The sequence below is a fragment of the Zingiber officinale genome, chromosome 3A, assembly GCF_018446385.1.
Source record: "Zingiber officinale cultivar Zhangliang chromosome 3A, Zo_v1.1, whole genome shotgun sequence".
NCBI lineage: Eukaryota > Viridiplantae > Streptophyta > Magnoliopsida > Zingiberales > Zingiberaceae > Zingiber > Zingiber officinale.
In genome coordinates, this window is record NC_055990.1 from 139,800,974 (window position 1) to 139,816,651 (window position 15,678).

The 15,678-nt window shown below is 34.5% G+C and overlaps 1 protein-coding gene across 1 annotated transcript; it reads left to right on the forward strand.

Moving 5' to 3' along the window:
- Positions 1-266: 266 nt before the first annotated feature.
- On the forward strand, positions 267-15,398 carry LOC122052543 (HVA22-like protein k). The gene is made up of 8 exons (XM_042614116.1): positions 267-396; positions 1,343-1,401; positions 3,135-3,232; positions 5,271-5,322; positions 6,531-6,594; positions 13,773-13,868; positions 14,316-14,388; positions 15,092-15,398. Exons 1-8 carry the CDS (start codon positions 364-366, stop codon positions 15,229-15,231), a joined length of 615 nt encoding a protein of 204 aa, XP_042470050.1. The 5' UTR covers positions 267-363; the 3' UTR covers positions 15,232-15,398.
- Positions 15,399-15,678: the final 280 nt, after the last annotated feature.

The window sequence follows — 15,678 nt, forward strand, 5'->3', positions numbered from 1 at the left end:
TACTTCAATGAATAAATTAGCGACTCAACGAATAAATGACCTTTTAGTTATCCTAACAAATTTCCATGATAAGAAGTAGAAATGGTTAAGAGGCTAATAAAATTTCTAAAGAAGGTAAAATGATGGGGCAAAATGTTTTTTTATAAATATTTTCTATTGGAAATTGAAACTCGTTACGAATCGGCCCGGTTCAGTTCGGGAGAACGCGGCCCACTCCAGGTATTTTTGGACCTGACCTTCTATGGACCGACTGGCCCCCGTTAAGACCCAGATAGGAGGCGTAGGCTGATAACCTGATACCGCTCCTCTCCCTCGGGCCTCAGTCCCTCTTTCTCTCTAGATCGATCGGCGGAGACTTGCAAAATGGCCCTTCTCGCGGCGACGATCCCTTCCGAGGTTGCCCTGCTCTAACTTGCAGTCATCGAGATCATTTTTACTCGTTATTTTGATTTCGTCATCGTTTTTGATCCATGGCCCTGCGATTTTGCATTTACTGGTTTTAATTCAAACATCTTCAAATAATTTTGTTAAAGACGTTAAACAGTTCTGTCAAGAAACGAACTTATGATATTTAGATTAGATGCTTTCTGATATTCCTTCGCAATATTTTTTCTATTCATATCCAAATCAATTTAGCATATCAATTAACATTTGCTTTTGGGCCAGAGATGCTTTAAGAAAGAAAGGTTTTACAATTGCATCATAATTAACAAAATTACACAAAATGTGGAACAAAGATATTCCACTGCCACTACCTGTATGATACATGGTCTGGAGATTATAACAAGTAAATTAATATAATATATCATCCTAGAAAAATGATAAATAATAGTTGCTCATTATCTTTTCTCTGCCAACATGATCTCCCAGTCAAGTGATGAAGCTAGTCTCCTTCACTAAAGAAGTTGATGGAACTACTAAAGAAAATATATCTTATATGCAGATGGTTTAGTGGTCAATAAATTGAATAACTAAAACTAGGCAAGCTGATATTCAACCTGTTCAATCAGAATACTAGAGTCATATCTGAACCTAGAATGATTATCATGAATTTAAGCAAAGTATCTTTTTTTGTGTAATATAAGGACAGAACTTTGGTTTAACCATCCTGTTGATAAGATAAAGCGTGATTTGAAATAGTAACCAATATAGGTTGCATATGATAGATACACAAACTTGTAGTTGCTCATTGTTTCCTCTTCCTGCATCTTACAAGGTGTTATGAACTTGGATGTCTTATTCTATCCTAGCTAGGATTCATGATTATTGCCTAATTATCAAATAAATTGTTATGGTCTAGTACTCCAATTTTAAACTTATGAATGTTGAACAATCTGTTCAGGTTGGACTGCGGCTGCTGTTTTGCCCACTTTCTTCTAACATTGTTACTAGGACAGCTTGGTATGTTTCACTTCTGCTCAGTGTGGTTACAAAGAGTAACATAGGTCACTTTATACTAGAAAATAAAATAATTCTGGAATATGAACAGAAGACTAGAGTGCTTTGCGATTCTACTTTTAAAATTGAACACTCCATGTCCTTCAAATTGTAGTTGTTGACTCTAAATGCTTAAAGGGCCTATTTGTATCTAATAAAATGCCTCTACAGCTCTACTTGATAAGGTAAATTCTTAAGGATTTAAGAACTAAGTTTTGTCATGTTTGAGATTCATATATCAATAAACAAACAATTGGCATATTCAAAACAGACAACCAGTACCTAACAATTCTTGTCTTGCAACTCTTCCTTTAGCAGCCAGACAGATGTGACTGTCTGATTGTGTTAGTTCAGATAGGCAAGTCTGGCATAGGGTGTGAACTCGCTTTAGCTGATTAGTATTTGAATTCAGCAAACATTATTTCATTCCACTTTTGGGGTCCCGGGTTTGCTTTGGTTTGAATATAGGCTCAAACATGATTGGAGGGGTACAAAATGATTCATTTGTATCAGAACTACTTAATGGATTGCCACCAAACTAGGGGCTGGACCATGTCATTGAATTGTTGTTAGGTCCTCCTGTTCTTACATTGGTGCTATACCAAAAGTTGAATTATCTGAAGGTATTCATGCTTGGATGGAGGTTCAGGATTATGAAAACCTTGTATTCCCTGAGGAAGTTCTACCATGTGGAAACACTCTTTAATGGAACTTTAATTTTAGTTGATCATGACCAAGAAACCACAATTTTTGCTTGGTAGCTCGGGAATGCCAGAGATTCATTTGTCATATCACTAGTTTTCTTTCATTACTTGTTATGATTGAGCATCATTCTCCCCTGTTCGAAATAGGCCCTTTGAACTTTCTTACTGGGTTCTTTAAAGGTGCTCTTGGGTTGCAATGTGTTTAGAAGAAAAAATGTCTTGGGATGCCAAAGTATTCATTGGAATCTTGGAAGAACATATGTAGTTGTGTAACAGTTGTCTTTCTTCTTCAATTAAGATCTGATTTTGTTAAATTCTTCAAATAAACCAAGTTATTCTCATATTATGTTGTTTAAGGAGCAAAATGGGTTAATACACCATCCCCACATGAGCCACCAGTTGAGAAGGGGAATCCCTTCTCTTAAGCATGCCTAAGATGTTTGGAGCTACTCATGTATGACTATAGGAACAGATGCCCTGCTCCATAACACTTCCTTGTTCCCATTCTATCAAGCCAGTTTTTATACTAAAAAAAAATGAAATAGTCATTATTGCAGTTTTTTTAACGAGTAAAGATTTGTTAGTTTAGTTCTTCTATGAACATGATTTTAGCTTTTGGAGCACATATTTATTCTTCATTACTTTTCAAGTTATTAGATTGATTGTTTAGACAAGTAGTTGATAATAGCTCCTCAGCTTGCTTTTAGTGTTAAAGACCATAAGGTTATCCTTGTCAATCTTGCATTAATGGTAGCCTTGTGAACTAGGTCACCCTTATCTAGAATGAATGCATTAATTTTCTATTGTGATTTCAGTTTGCATTGAAATGAGGTTTCCTTATATTGGGGTATGATGTTGTTTTCTATTTGCTACATCAAAATGATTAACTGATTTTTAGCACTTTACTAAAAATTAGCTGACTGGATGATCAGTGTTCTTTTCTTACAGAAGGATCACTATAATTGTTCCAATTTTTGTGTTTTGCGTGTGCAGCTGCACAATAGGGATTGGCTTGCCATTGTACTCTACTTTTAAGGCAATAGAGAATAAAAACCAGAATGAACGAGAAAAATGGCTTTTGTATTGGGCAGGTTGGTAAATGGTTGCTATCTCAGGTTTGGGAAATTATGTTCCTTACATATGTTTGTTTGTTACTCCCAAGTTCTCTTCTTTTGCAATTGTTTTTTCCAAATTAGGTTCAGAAGGCGTTGATATCTCATTCCTAGCTTTACCTCATTATTGTAACAGAAATGGTTGATTCATGTTGTTAATTGATGTACTTAGTTTTCTGTGGCTTGAATGCGAAGTCTGGAACATATTAGTTTTGTTATTTGCCTTGTCCTGTGTAGGATATAAAGTGGAGCTTTTTTAACAAGATTTTCCCTTTTCCCCACTATAACTCATCACCTCAGTTCTTAAATGTATGAGGATATTTGGTCTTGTTGACAAGTCTACTTATCTAAAGATATACATAAATGTAGCAAATTGATCATGATTAGCCTTGCCATCTCAAAGAGCAATCTATATGCTATGGTACCTATTTAAAGGGAGCTTATTTAGAAACCTCCCAACTCATTGGGTAATGACTAGGTTATTAGCATGATTTTAGTTTGTGCACAGTGATCTGATGTTTGTCATCGTTCATCTTTCTTTTGATTAAAGAAGATTGGGAATGGATATCTGCTCACAGTTGGATGGAGAATGCAAGCTCGAACCATCCCCTGCACGATCTTTTTTATCTCCTTCCTATGTATGGATAAAGGTAAGACCTCAGGTAGCAAGGTAGCAATGGTATGTGAAGGCTATTCTTGAGACTCAAAAGAGATATTTGTAGGTTCTGTCTCACTGCTAAGTTGAATATTAAAACTGTGACAGTCTTCTTTGCCCCACATAGTGGCCTTTGATAGATGTGATAGTCACACCATCAAATCCTTTGCCCTTAATACAAATTTGAGTTCTTTTATCATAAAAATGTACCATTAGTAGGGGAGAAATATAGGTATATAACCTAAAGTCCTTAACCATTTTGCCCCAAGAACATCGCTTCCATCTAAGAACAGTAAAAGAAAATCAATGGTTAACTCTTGGTTTGCTAAGGAAACCTTGATGATGACCTTTTTGTATAGTAGTAATTGATTTCCTAACAACCACCTTAACTTTAAAAAAATCGGAGGTTCGTCTTCTGGTTGATTGAATTTCTTCACCATGGTAGAGTCCAAGAATTTGGTTCTTCTATAATAAATAAGCATTCTCACTAAAGTAAAGCAGAAGATGAGAGTTGCAGAGATGAGGATGTTAAAGTGGATGTATGAACATACGAAGATGAACATAATAAGAAATGAGAATATTAGAGAAAAAATCGGAGTTGCATCTATCGAGGAAAAACTTTGATAGACACATTTAAGATAGTATGAACAATAAATGCTTCAGTTAGGTGATGTGAGATGAGGAAGACAAAAAATACTTGGTTAGCAACAATAAGACAAGATAATTTTTTTTTTAAGTATAGATGATGATATAGTAGGGAATAGAGCCCAATGATGTAGAATGATCCATATAGCCAACCCCACCTAGTGGGATAAAGTTTGGTTATTGTTGTCGTTGTTTGTGTTTAGCCGACCTCACCTAGTGGGTGGGATAAGGCTTGATTATTGTCGTCGTCGTCTCATTGATTTGTGTTTAGCCACCCCACCTAGTGGGTGGGATAAAGCTTGGTTGTTGTCGTTGTCACTGATTTATGCTTAATAAATCCTTAAGATTTTCATTGTTATGCCTATGGTATTGTGCTAACTGTCATCAAGTTCTTGAACAATTCTTTTTTCATCATTAAGATTGTCCACGTCTGTCAATTGGTTGATCATGATTTCATCAACTATCTCTTTTGCTTGAACTGATGCCTTTGATGCTACTTGATTCTTGGTTTTTATTACTAACATATTTTTGGTATCCTATTCAATTTTTTGTAATTTGAAATCCTTCTAATTGAGTTGAATTTTACTGTGTGACTAGGATTTCAGTTTTCCTGACCCAGAGCCTCTTTGTTTGTTACCAATCTATTATGTTTTTCTCAATTTAGGTATATCCTTTGCTTAATGTAGTGACACTTCCTATTTTTTTTTTAAATTGCAGTGTATGGATCATTTAGCCTTGTTGAAGTCGTCTCTGACCAGGTTCTTTATTGGTATGATCATCTGCCATAAAAATAGTATTTTCTTGTATATTGCCATAATATAGGAAGTTTCTCAAAAAATTTATTTATGACAATTGTTCATTGTGGTTAATATTCATGATATTCCCAAAAATGTTGTTATCAGTTAGTCTCTTGAACTTTATTTTAGCATCTTGTTTGATACACGATGCAAATTTGAGAAAACTTAACTTCATGCATTGTCTCATTTTTCCTTCTCTATTTTTTGTTGTCTGGGGGTATTTCTGCAAAAATAAAAAAGAGAAAATACTACAGCTGGATTTGTACTGGATAACACCCATATGCACTAGCCCTCTAGGCAAAAGGCATGTCAGCCTTCAGCGTGCTATTGTCATGTTCCACCTTTCATCTTAGACTCATATTTGTTGATCATGCAGCCTTAGACTTCTTGTCTAAGGAGGGATCAGATTGAAAACAGCTGGTGCATAGAGATATGCAATGTTATGCATAAGATACACTCAGGGTATGTATGCAGATCCTTAGACGTAAACTTGGGAAGGATATGATTGTTTTTCAGATGCCATATAGTTATTTGCCTGCCAGGGTATAATAAATAAGCTTATATGTTTTTTTTTTGGTTTCAACAACACATATATTGTATGGCAGAACTGTGGTGTGATTGTTTTATCTGAGATATGAATTTTTCAAAGTTGTTGCATTTCAGCAAAAGATTGATGCATACATAATATGAATGCTCATAGGCAACTTCTGTTATACTCGGAGTATGTATGTATATTTTTAGATCTAAATTTGGGAATGGTATCGTGTTTGTGATGCCTTGTAAATTATTGGCCTTCCAAGGTTATAATTAGCTTGCTTTGTTCTTTTTTTCTTTTTCCAACAAATGTTTGCATGGCTGAGTCCATGCTGTGATTCTTTTATCTATGATCTGAATTTTCCGCAACAGTGTTATTGCAGCCAATTATTGATGCATGCATAACAGGAATTCTCATTTAAGAAACATTTTTCATTTTCTCTCGTATTTGACTGAGTGTGAAATTATATTGAGTTTTCATAGCTGTTAAGAAATGACCCAATTTATAAATTACTGGTCTAACATTAATGGTTAACTTTAACATCTTTGTCTGCTACTAATATTTTCAGCCTTTTTAAGTTCAAAGAAATGCTTGCCACCATTTATAAGTTGATTATTCAGTTTTGTTATTCTTTTTATTTGTCAGGTGTCCATTCTACTACCAAATTAAGTTTGCGTGCCTTGTTTGGCTCCAGTTTCCATCGTGTCATGTAAGCAATCTACAACAAAATATTTATGTCCTAATATGAGTTTTTAATGAAATGATCTTATTTAGCAACACTAACCTTATGACTAATCTTCCACAAACAATGTGCTCTGGAACATGGACATAATAAACTTCCATAAACAATTTGCGTAAATGGCTACAGAACTACAGGATATAATTCGTCATTTAATTCAATTTGGTCATTGATTGGTGTAAATGTCTTTTAAAAATAATCTAGTGCTTCCTTTTTATATATGAATACAGCAAAGTTCCTGTTCAGCTCTTCAGCTGAGCTCTTTTTCATTTTACTAGTTCCAACTAATTTATATCCCCTATGGAACTGGAACTTCACTGATGTTACTTGGAGGGTTAGAAATGTATATACCTCTTCTCTGATCAGCTTACATATTATCCTTTTCTTGAAAAGCCATTACTTACACGAAGGTCAAAACTCTGACTTTTCAGATAAAGAGGAACAATTTGCCTTTAAATTACTTGATCGTCTTTGTTTGGTATTTCTCATCTCTATTTTCTGGAGCTATAGAGATGAGTTATAAAAAGGGCAGCCCGGTGCACGAAGCTCCCGCCATGCGAGGTCCCGGGGAAGGATCCATTGTATGCAGCCTTATCCTGCTTTTTGCAAGAGGCTATTTTCAGGATTCTAATCCGTGACCTTTTAATCACAAAGCAATAATTTTACTGTTGCGCCAAGGCTCCCCTTCTATAGAGATGAGTTATACTACGAAATTTTAGAAAAAGGTAGTGAGGAGGGAAAGGTATGCCACAAATATCTATGAGAATCTATTTGGTTTCATGTTTGTGAGATCAACTGTAGGTCTTATTTAATTAATAAAATAACTAATGGAAACACAAATAGAATTTTGAAAAAACTTTTATTATCCCTTGACAGCTATTGCAGTAGGTTTTGGAGAATAAAATTATATCTAGTAATGGAAGATATGCATGATTATGTTGTTACTAGTGTTAGAACTATAGGGTGTTTGATAACTATTGTTTCAATAGTTATAGGTTTGCATAGTTAGCTCTAGGTCTCTATCCTCTTACATCAGTGTTAGATGAATAAACCAATTATGATATAGATAAAGTCTCTTTGGTGTGTGTTTTTTTAGAAGATATTTGTTAATGGGTGAGTGTATTATTAGATTAAATTTGAGGCTTGAGTTTGCTGAGAAAATTTTTTGAATCGAAAGTCTTGTATCACCTTTCATATTTTATGGATCAAAGCAAGGTTTAAAATCTTGACCCGTGCCGAGGTTTCGGTCCCGGACCAGAATGATACGGTTTCGGTATTATATCGTACCGTGCCGATACTGTTTCGGTATTTTTTTTATTTATATATAATAATTATTAGAAGGGAGCCTTTGCCATGTGACCAAAAGGTCACGCGTTTGAATCCTGAAAACAACCTCTTGTAAAAAGCAGGGTAAGACTGCGTCCAATGGATCCTTCCCTGGGACCCCGCATGGCGGGAGCTTCGTGCACCAGGTTGTTTTTTTATATAAAATAATTATTAGATAAATATGTTTATTGTGTATAATTTAAAAATAAGTTGTATATTAATTTTATATAAATTCTCAATTATTGAACAACTTAATATAGTTAGAAAAAATAATTAAATATAGTTTTCTTTAAAAAAAGTTGATCTATGAATAACTTGAATTAAAATTGATACATCATAATATGTTACCTTATTAATACCAAAAGGAGTGACGTGAATCAGATGGAAGCATTGGTTCTTGCGACATTCTGCTTAGGTTAATTCCATAGTTCTCCAATGCCCAGATTAAATAAGCATCCCATGACATGCAATATTGATATTGATTTCTCCACATGTCCATCAGCGTGTCTCGATTCATCATTGGATGTTGGATTTGAACTGACACCATTGAAATCGGAACGAGCACAGGATAAGGATAAGGATAAACATATGTCCCCGAGCTCCATATGATGCATCAGAGTTATAATAAGAAGGTTGCGAGTATGATGAACTTTGACCAGAATCAATCTCAGCTAAACTCACCCTTATATTGACGTTGATATTGAATAACACTACTTCTAGCTCCATGATCATAATCTTGAGTTGCATGTGTGTAATCTATCTCACATGTTCATGGCTCCGGTGTTAGAGTAGGGGGAACATAATTTTCACCACTAGATGCATCACCACTATCATCACTTCAATAAGTACTTGCGCTGCTATCAACATCACTATCCTCATTTCGAACTTCTCGTCTGACTACAGTGTCAGAAGGTGATGATATTTCTTCACTGTCATCATGTTCTTGCTCATAAATTGCATTGAGTAGATTTTCTTTAATTCTCAATTGACCCCTTCCCATAAAAGTAGGAGGTTTGCTTTTTTTCTTTGTCTTTAGTAAAAATTGCAAGAGCTTTGCTTTTGCCTTTATCTATGGACTTTGGTTGGGTTTGTGATGTTTGAGAATGCCTAGATCAAGATCCAGAAAATCGTAATTCTTGATCAAAAGCTTCATCATCTTTTTCTTCGCAGATATCTCCTCTAGCATGTATTTTTTCAATCTGTTGAGCAAGAAATTGAGATGGTCGTGGTGGATCTCCTGCTTCATCAAGTAATGGATTTTCAGCCTTAATAACGCTCCACCAATCCATCATTGGATCATTCTCAGTTTGGACAAATCTAATATCAAATGGGACTACATTACCATACTCTTGTTTTTCATTCTCTTTTGTTATTGCTCTTAGTTGAAGACGCATATTATAATGAACGTAGACCATCTTCTCTAAGCGACGATAAGAAAGACAATTTCGTACTTTTATATGAATGAGGGAGAAAGTTGACCAATTTCTTTCACAACCACCTGAAGACGTTGTCTGTGAGAGAATTCGTAGTGCAATCTTTTTCAAATCTGGAGCTGATCCTCTAGATTGTAACCACCTCTCAGTTGTAAGATAAATAAGAACAAAATTAAAATAAGTATTTATATTTGTTGACAATAATTAGTAATAATTTTTATTACATTTACTTGCATCCATTTTATATCTGCATGACATTGAAATAGGATCGCTAAAAGAATCATATGCCTCTTGAAATAATCGACTTTTATTAATAGTCTCAGCAATTGATTCTTTATTTGTATGTAGTCTTGATATTACATGTCTGAGAGCCACTAATAAATCATCATTTGGGCCAAGATTATAACGATATTGATATGCCGAATTGAGATAATAACCTATAATGATTAACCATATATAATTATTAATAACAATATTAAAATTTCTTTATCATTAAAAAATACGTACCGACCAAATGGATAGATTTTCTCATTTGATCGTCCCATATTGTAGTGATTATATTAATGTAATGTTGATACTTGGTCGGTGATTGTAGACACCTCTTCATTTCCTCTTTTGCTTCATGAATTAGGTGGTAAATGTTGCCCATTTGTGTCTTCTTGTCCATATCAACTTTACGTAGAACAACGTACAATAGTTCTACTGCTATAAGAATATCTGTGATATAGTCCCAAAATCTAACAGATAATAATTTTTTGCACCTCCTTACCTTCAGTCATTTTCGAATCTCGACAAAGTCAAGGTAAATGCCTCCCTTATGTGCTAATCACTATTCCAAAGGCTAGTAGCCGCCCGTGATTTACTTGGGACGGGTTGGCGGGGACGCTGGGGGCGAGCGTATTCGCCTTTTGTCATCATGTTAGAATATCGAGAGGCTTCCCAATCCTCATATTGAACATGACCTTTAATCTGACTTTTTTTTGATTCAACGATTTTAACAGGAGAAAGTGAATGACAAATCTAGTCGCTCCTGGTCGCAGAATCTCCCCATCAATAAATTTCCTTATTAATCCATGAACCCAATGGTGATTATAGATAAATTTTGTTAAAGATTGACCTTTTTTTCACTACCTTCTTCATTATATCGAACTTACTGATATCTGCTATCATCAAATCGATACAGTGTGTTGCGCATGGTATCCAAAATAATATTTGATACTTTTGCTCCAATAACTCTCCAGCCTTTTTAAAGTTGACACCATTATTTGTAATCACTTCTGCACCTATCTCGTGAACTACACTATCCATCAAACGATATATGTAGGGTGCATCATGATAGTCTGTAGTTGCATCAATAGATTTATGAAATATCACCTTTCTATTGCAGTATAGTAGAAAGTTGATAATGCTTATCCGTGTAGGTCCTGTCCAACCATCACACATCAACATAACCCCATATAAGCTCCATTGCTTCTTACATGATATGATCCAAGTCTTGATCTCCTCCACTTGTTCATCTAAATATAGACCGACAATTTCATATGCAGTCGGAGGTTGAATACCAGGATGAGATTTTTGGATGTTAGACACCATATTACGGTAGTATGTGTTGTTTGCTGCATTAGGGGGAATATGATTAAAATGGAAAAATTTAGCAATACTTTTATGATTGATTTCTTCTCTTTTGAATATGCATCATTAATTCTACTCTGTTTGCTAGCTTGGTCTGGGAATGCTAGTGGATTAATATTAGCAATATCAACTGCACGTCTTTGTCCTATAGAAGAAAAAAACGACCAATACTACCTTGTGTTGAAGTAATACGAACACTTGCACTCCTTCCTAATTTTGTTGCAGTAGTTGAGTCACTTCCACGGGCACCAGAGCCACTTCTATATCGCATATTTTGCTCAGTCATATTGAGTTCGAGAGGCATTGAGAGTTGCTAAAAAGTCTTCGTCATTTGGAACTTCACCACGACCTTCCATTTCATCATAGATTGGTTCTTTAGAGCTTTGACTATCAACAAGTCCATGTTCTCGTTGTTGTTTATATTTTAATGTTTTTTTGCCATCAAGTTTCTCTTTCATTGCACGACGAACTTCTTGAGAAACTTTTGGACAATTAAAAACATCCGGATATCCACCAGCAAGATGTTGTTTTAGGCGTGTGACCCCGCCGTTGCGTCCAATCATATCGCAATGCAAACATTACCAATGGAATCAATTTTCTAATCGATGTCGTGTCTCCAAGCTGGATCATGAGATTGTTGTTTTGGTGCCATTACCTATTATACAAAAATTAAGAATAATACACATTTATAGATAATGGTCATCATTTTATAATGTCAAGAATGTATTATCATTGTCCCCTCGGATGGGTCTAGTGACTAGCGCATGAGGTGTTGCCACAATAAGGTCTGGGGTTCGAATCTCGGCAAAGACGAGGTAAATACCTCCCTTATGTGCTAGTCACTATTCCAAAGGCTAGTAGCCGCCCGTGATTTACTTCCTCCGTGTTGGCCCGGGGATGGGTTGGCGGGGGCGCTAGGGGCGAGCGTATTCGTCTTTTGCCACAAAGAATGTATTATCATTGTAAATTTACAAATTAAGTATATAAACTATATAGAGTAACTTCTAAAATTTGAAACAATCTCCTAAAAATATTAATTCATCTTTCTCAATTTAAAATGATCAGAATTGCACAAGATTAAATATGTTAATATTTGTGGATTCAAATTTCAAATTAATTATAAGATTAAAAAATATTATCTATAATAAATATATAAATTAACATAAAAATGTTATTTTATATATAATAATTATATAAATAAACTAATTAATTATTTAATTATTATTTGTAAAAAATCTAAAATAATAAAAATATCAGAATATCAATTTAATTTATTAGATTTTTTAAAATTTTTAAGAATAATTTTAAATGAAATTTAAAATAATAAAAAATTATTAGAATATATATATGAATTTTTATAATTTTTTAATTTTAAAATGAAATTGAAAATAATAAAAAAATATTAGAATATATAATCTGAATTTTTATAATTTTTTATCTGAATTTTAATAATTTTTAACTGAATTTTTATATATTTTTTTTCAAATTTTTAAATGCAACTTAAAATAATAAAAAAATTATTAAAATATAAATCAGATTTATTATAATTTTTTTAAAAAAAATTTTAAATACAATTTAAAATATTAAAAAATAATTTTTCAGAATATTAATTAAAATTTTATCTTTAATTATATTTTTTTATATATTTTATTGGGATAGTTTAATTAGGGTTTATAAAAGCCTGTTTGTAATACCACACTTCCTTAGGAATGATTTAAATTAATAAAATTAAAAAATATTTTTTTTAAAGCTAGGGCACGCGAGCAGCGGCGGATTGCGGCCTCCGGCGCCACCGGAGGCGTCCGACGACTCCTCCGGCGCTGCCTGCGATGTATCTGAGATGTGCATGTCGATGAATAGGGGAAATCATACCTTCAGAGTTCACCGCCCTTGCTGCCGCTTCGTTGCTGCTCGCTTTGCCGCTGTCGCCTCGCCTCGTCCGCTGTCGTCTTGCCTCGCCGTTGTCATGCTGCTGCTGCTTGCCTCGACTACTGATCGAGCGCGATCGGTGCCTTTTATAGATTTTTTTTATAGCGACCGATTAACTGCGACAGATGGAATCAATTCGATTCCTTCTGTCACGATTAATCGATCGCGCGTGGAATCGATTCCTTCATTCTGTGGTGCCTTTTATAGATTTTTTTTTTTCAGCGATGATTTATCGCGACAGATTCTGTTGCGATTAATCGATTGTGCGTGGACTGATGCGTGTGTATCACGTGTCGAAATTTTATCTCGTCGGGTGCCGGTTTCGGCCGGGCGGCGGAACGGTAAAAATCATCCGTGCCGCCCGGCATAGAACGGTATTCGTTTCCCTGGATCAAAGTACAGAGTAGTTCGGTACAAAAAAAGGTAATGTTGCATATTTTAAAATGCTAAGATGGTTATGTAGTTACTAAAAAGGATAAAACAAAAAAATGCTACTATCCAAGTGTAATTAGATATAACTTCAGTAGATGAAAAAATGGTGGAAATTAAATTGTGATGGATTGAATATGTTCAATAGCGACCAATAGATTCTATAACTTGAAGAGTTAAACCTATTATCTTGGATGGTCTATGGGATGAAGGGGATCGAAAGAAAATATTAATCAATTTAATAAAATTGACTCTGAGAAACCTGATTTTTTTAGTTTACTTTGTTCCTGTGTGCTCTTCATGTAATGCACAGAGGATACAAACTGTATGCTTTCACTTCACTTTTCCTCTATTTTTTATTCGAAGTATAACTGAAGTGATTTAGTTTCCATTTTTCAGGGTTCAAAATATTTGTATGCAAGATACCTTCGGCCATTCTTACAGAAACGTCAAGATACACTTGATCACCTACTGAATTCCTTGTCCCATGAAATTGTACGTCATTTGGTTGCAACTCATTTTGGTTGGTAAAGTTTCAGTTCTCTATAACTGCAAAGGCTGCAAGTTATTGGAAGCCAATTTTTTATTTTATAAATTTTGATGAATGTGCACAGTAGAATAAAAACCTTCTTATGTAAAGATTTGCTATCCTAACGGTTTTGGTTACTTTATATGCTATATTTATATCAATCTCTTGGGTGATGTATACCTTCTATTGATTTATCTGCTGCCCTTTATTTTTGTGAATTAAAAAATCTATCCTTTTGTTTTATTTTTCATTAAACAGTCTACATGTGATGATGGCAACCATGATCTGCTTTTTTTTTGTTCACCGCCTACTAAACTTTCCAAAAATGAAATTCTTAGTACATCTTGCTCATGAAAATACTTTGTAAATGTTTGTCATATGATATTAGACTCTTATCTGTTTGTAACTTTTAGGAGAAGTTCATTAGCAACCATCAACAAGAAATTCAATTCACAAAGGCTATGGCTGTGAGATGCGCAATCACAGGTAGTTGTGCTGTCTCAGTTGTACTCTTTTTTTTGCAAACAGAAGTAACACCCAAAAAAAAAAGGTTGATTTTGTATTTCATTGCTTTCTTAACAGATAAGTATATCGAGTGACTAGCTATTTGGGAGATTCTCTGTGGATTTCCATGTTCCAAGTATTATAGCTAATACTAATTTGACAAACAAGCAATAAACTTAAATGGTGTTCATGTCTCTCTATCACATGTATTAAATGTCAAACAACTGCAACTTGATCTTATTTGGGTTTCGATTGCTTTCATGGTAGCGAAGGGTTGAATGATTAACTATTTTGGGTCTCTTCCAAGGATCTTATTTGTTCCTAGTATTGTAGCTAATTATAGTTCAACTAACAATTTAACCATACATAGCATGTATGCCTTTCTACCATCATGCATCAGATGTCAAACAACTGCAAGTTGACAATTGCATTTTATCTTCCGAGGAGCATCTTAGTCTATTTACATTGCATATGTGATTTACCTAAACCCTAAGCTGTAACCTGAGTAGGGAATTATCTTATGTGGATTTTGTAACCAATGTCATAGTATTGTATTTGTTAGAACTTTCATTTGACATGGTGTGTTCACAAGCGCACCTTTTCAACTACTGCTTTTCATTTGCTCTATTATCTAATTGTTTTGGAGCACTATTGACTGGAGGTTTACTATGTGAATATGTTTCAGCAAACAAGGTTTTGAAGGATATCATCAGTCCAGCGCACATCCACGAACCAGGCACTGCTGAGTCTCGAAATGCACAAACGGGTCTGCAAAGTCAAGATTTAGTCCCCAACTCCGATTCTGAATTGGAGGCCGAAAACTGAAGCCTACCACGGGGTGAATTTCCATTTAGATTAGTGTTTAGTTAGAATAATTAGAATAATTTTTTTTATGCTTTATTGATGTTTCTCCTGTTCATATTTCACTTGGGTAGTGAATTTTGGTGGCTTTGCAACAAGTTTATGGTTTAAATGATCTGACTACTGAAGCATATGCATCTCTTAGTCATTGTGACAGATTTAGATCTATAAACAGGATGGACAGAACTCTTTTGTTCAAGACTTGTTTTCAAGAAAGGTGGATTAAGGTGGTTGAAAAGTATAATCTAGGTTAACTTCAAGCATAAAACAGTGGTGGATAGTGTCAAGGTTGAGTTACCGTTGCTATAAAACTCTAGCTTAGATCTTGGAGAAATTGGCTAAAGAAGAGATTTAAGTTGATAGGAGTTCAGCCAATTTGAGTGGAGCAATGGGTTTAGTTCTTCTGAAGCA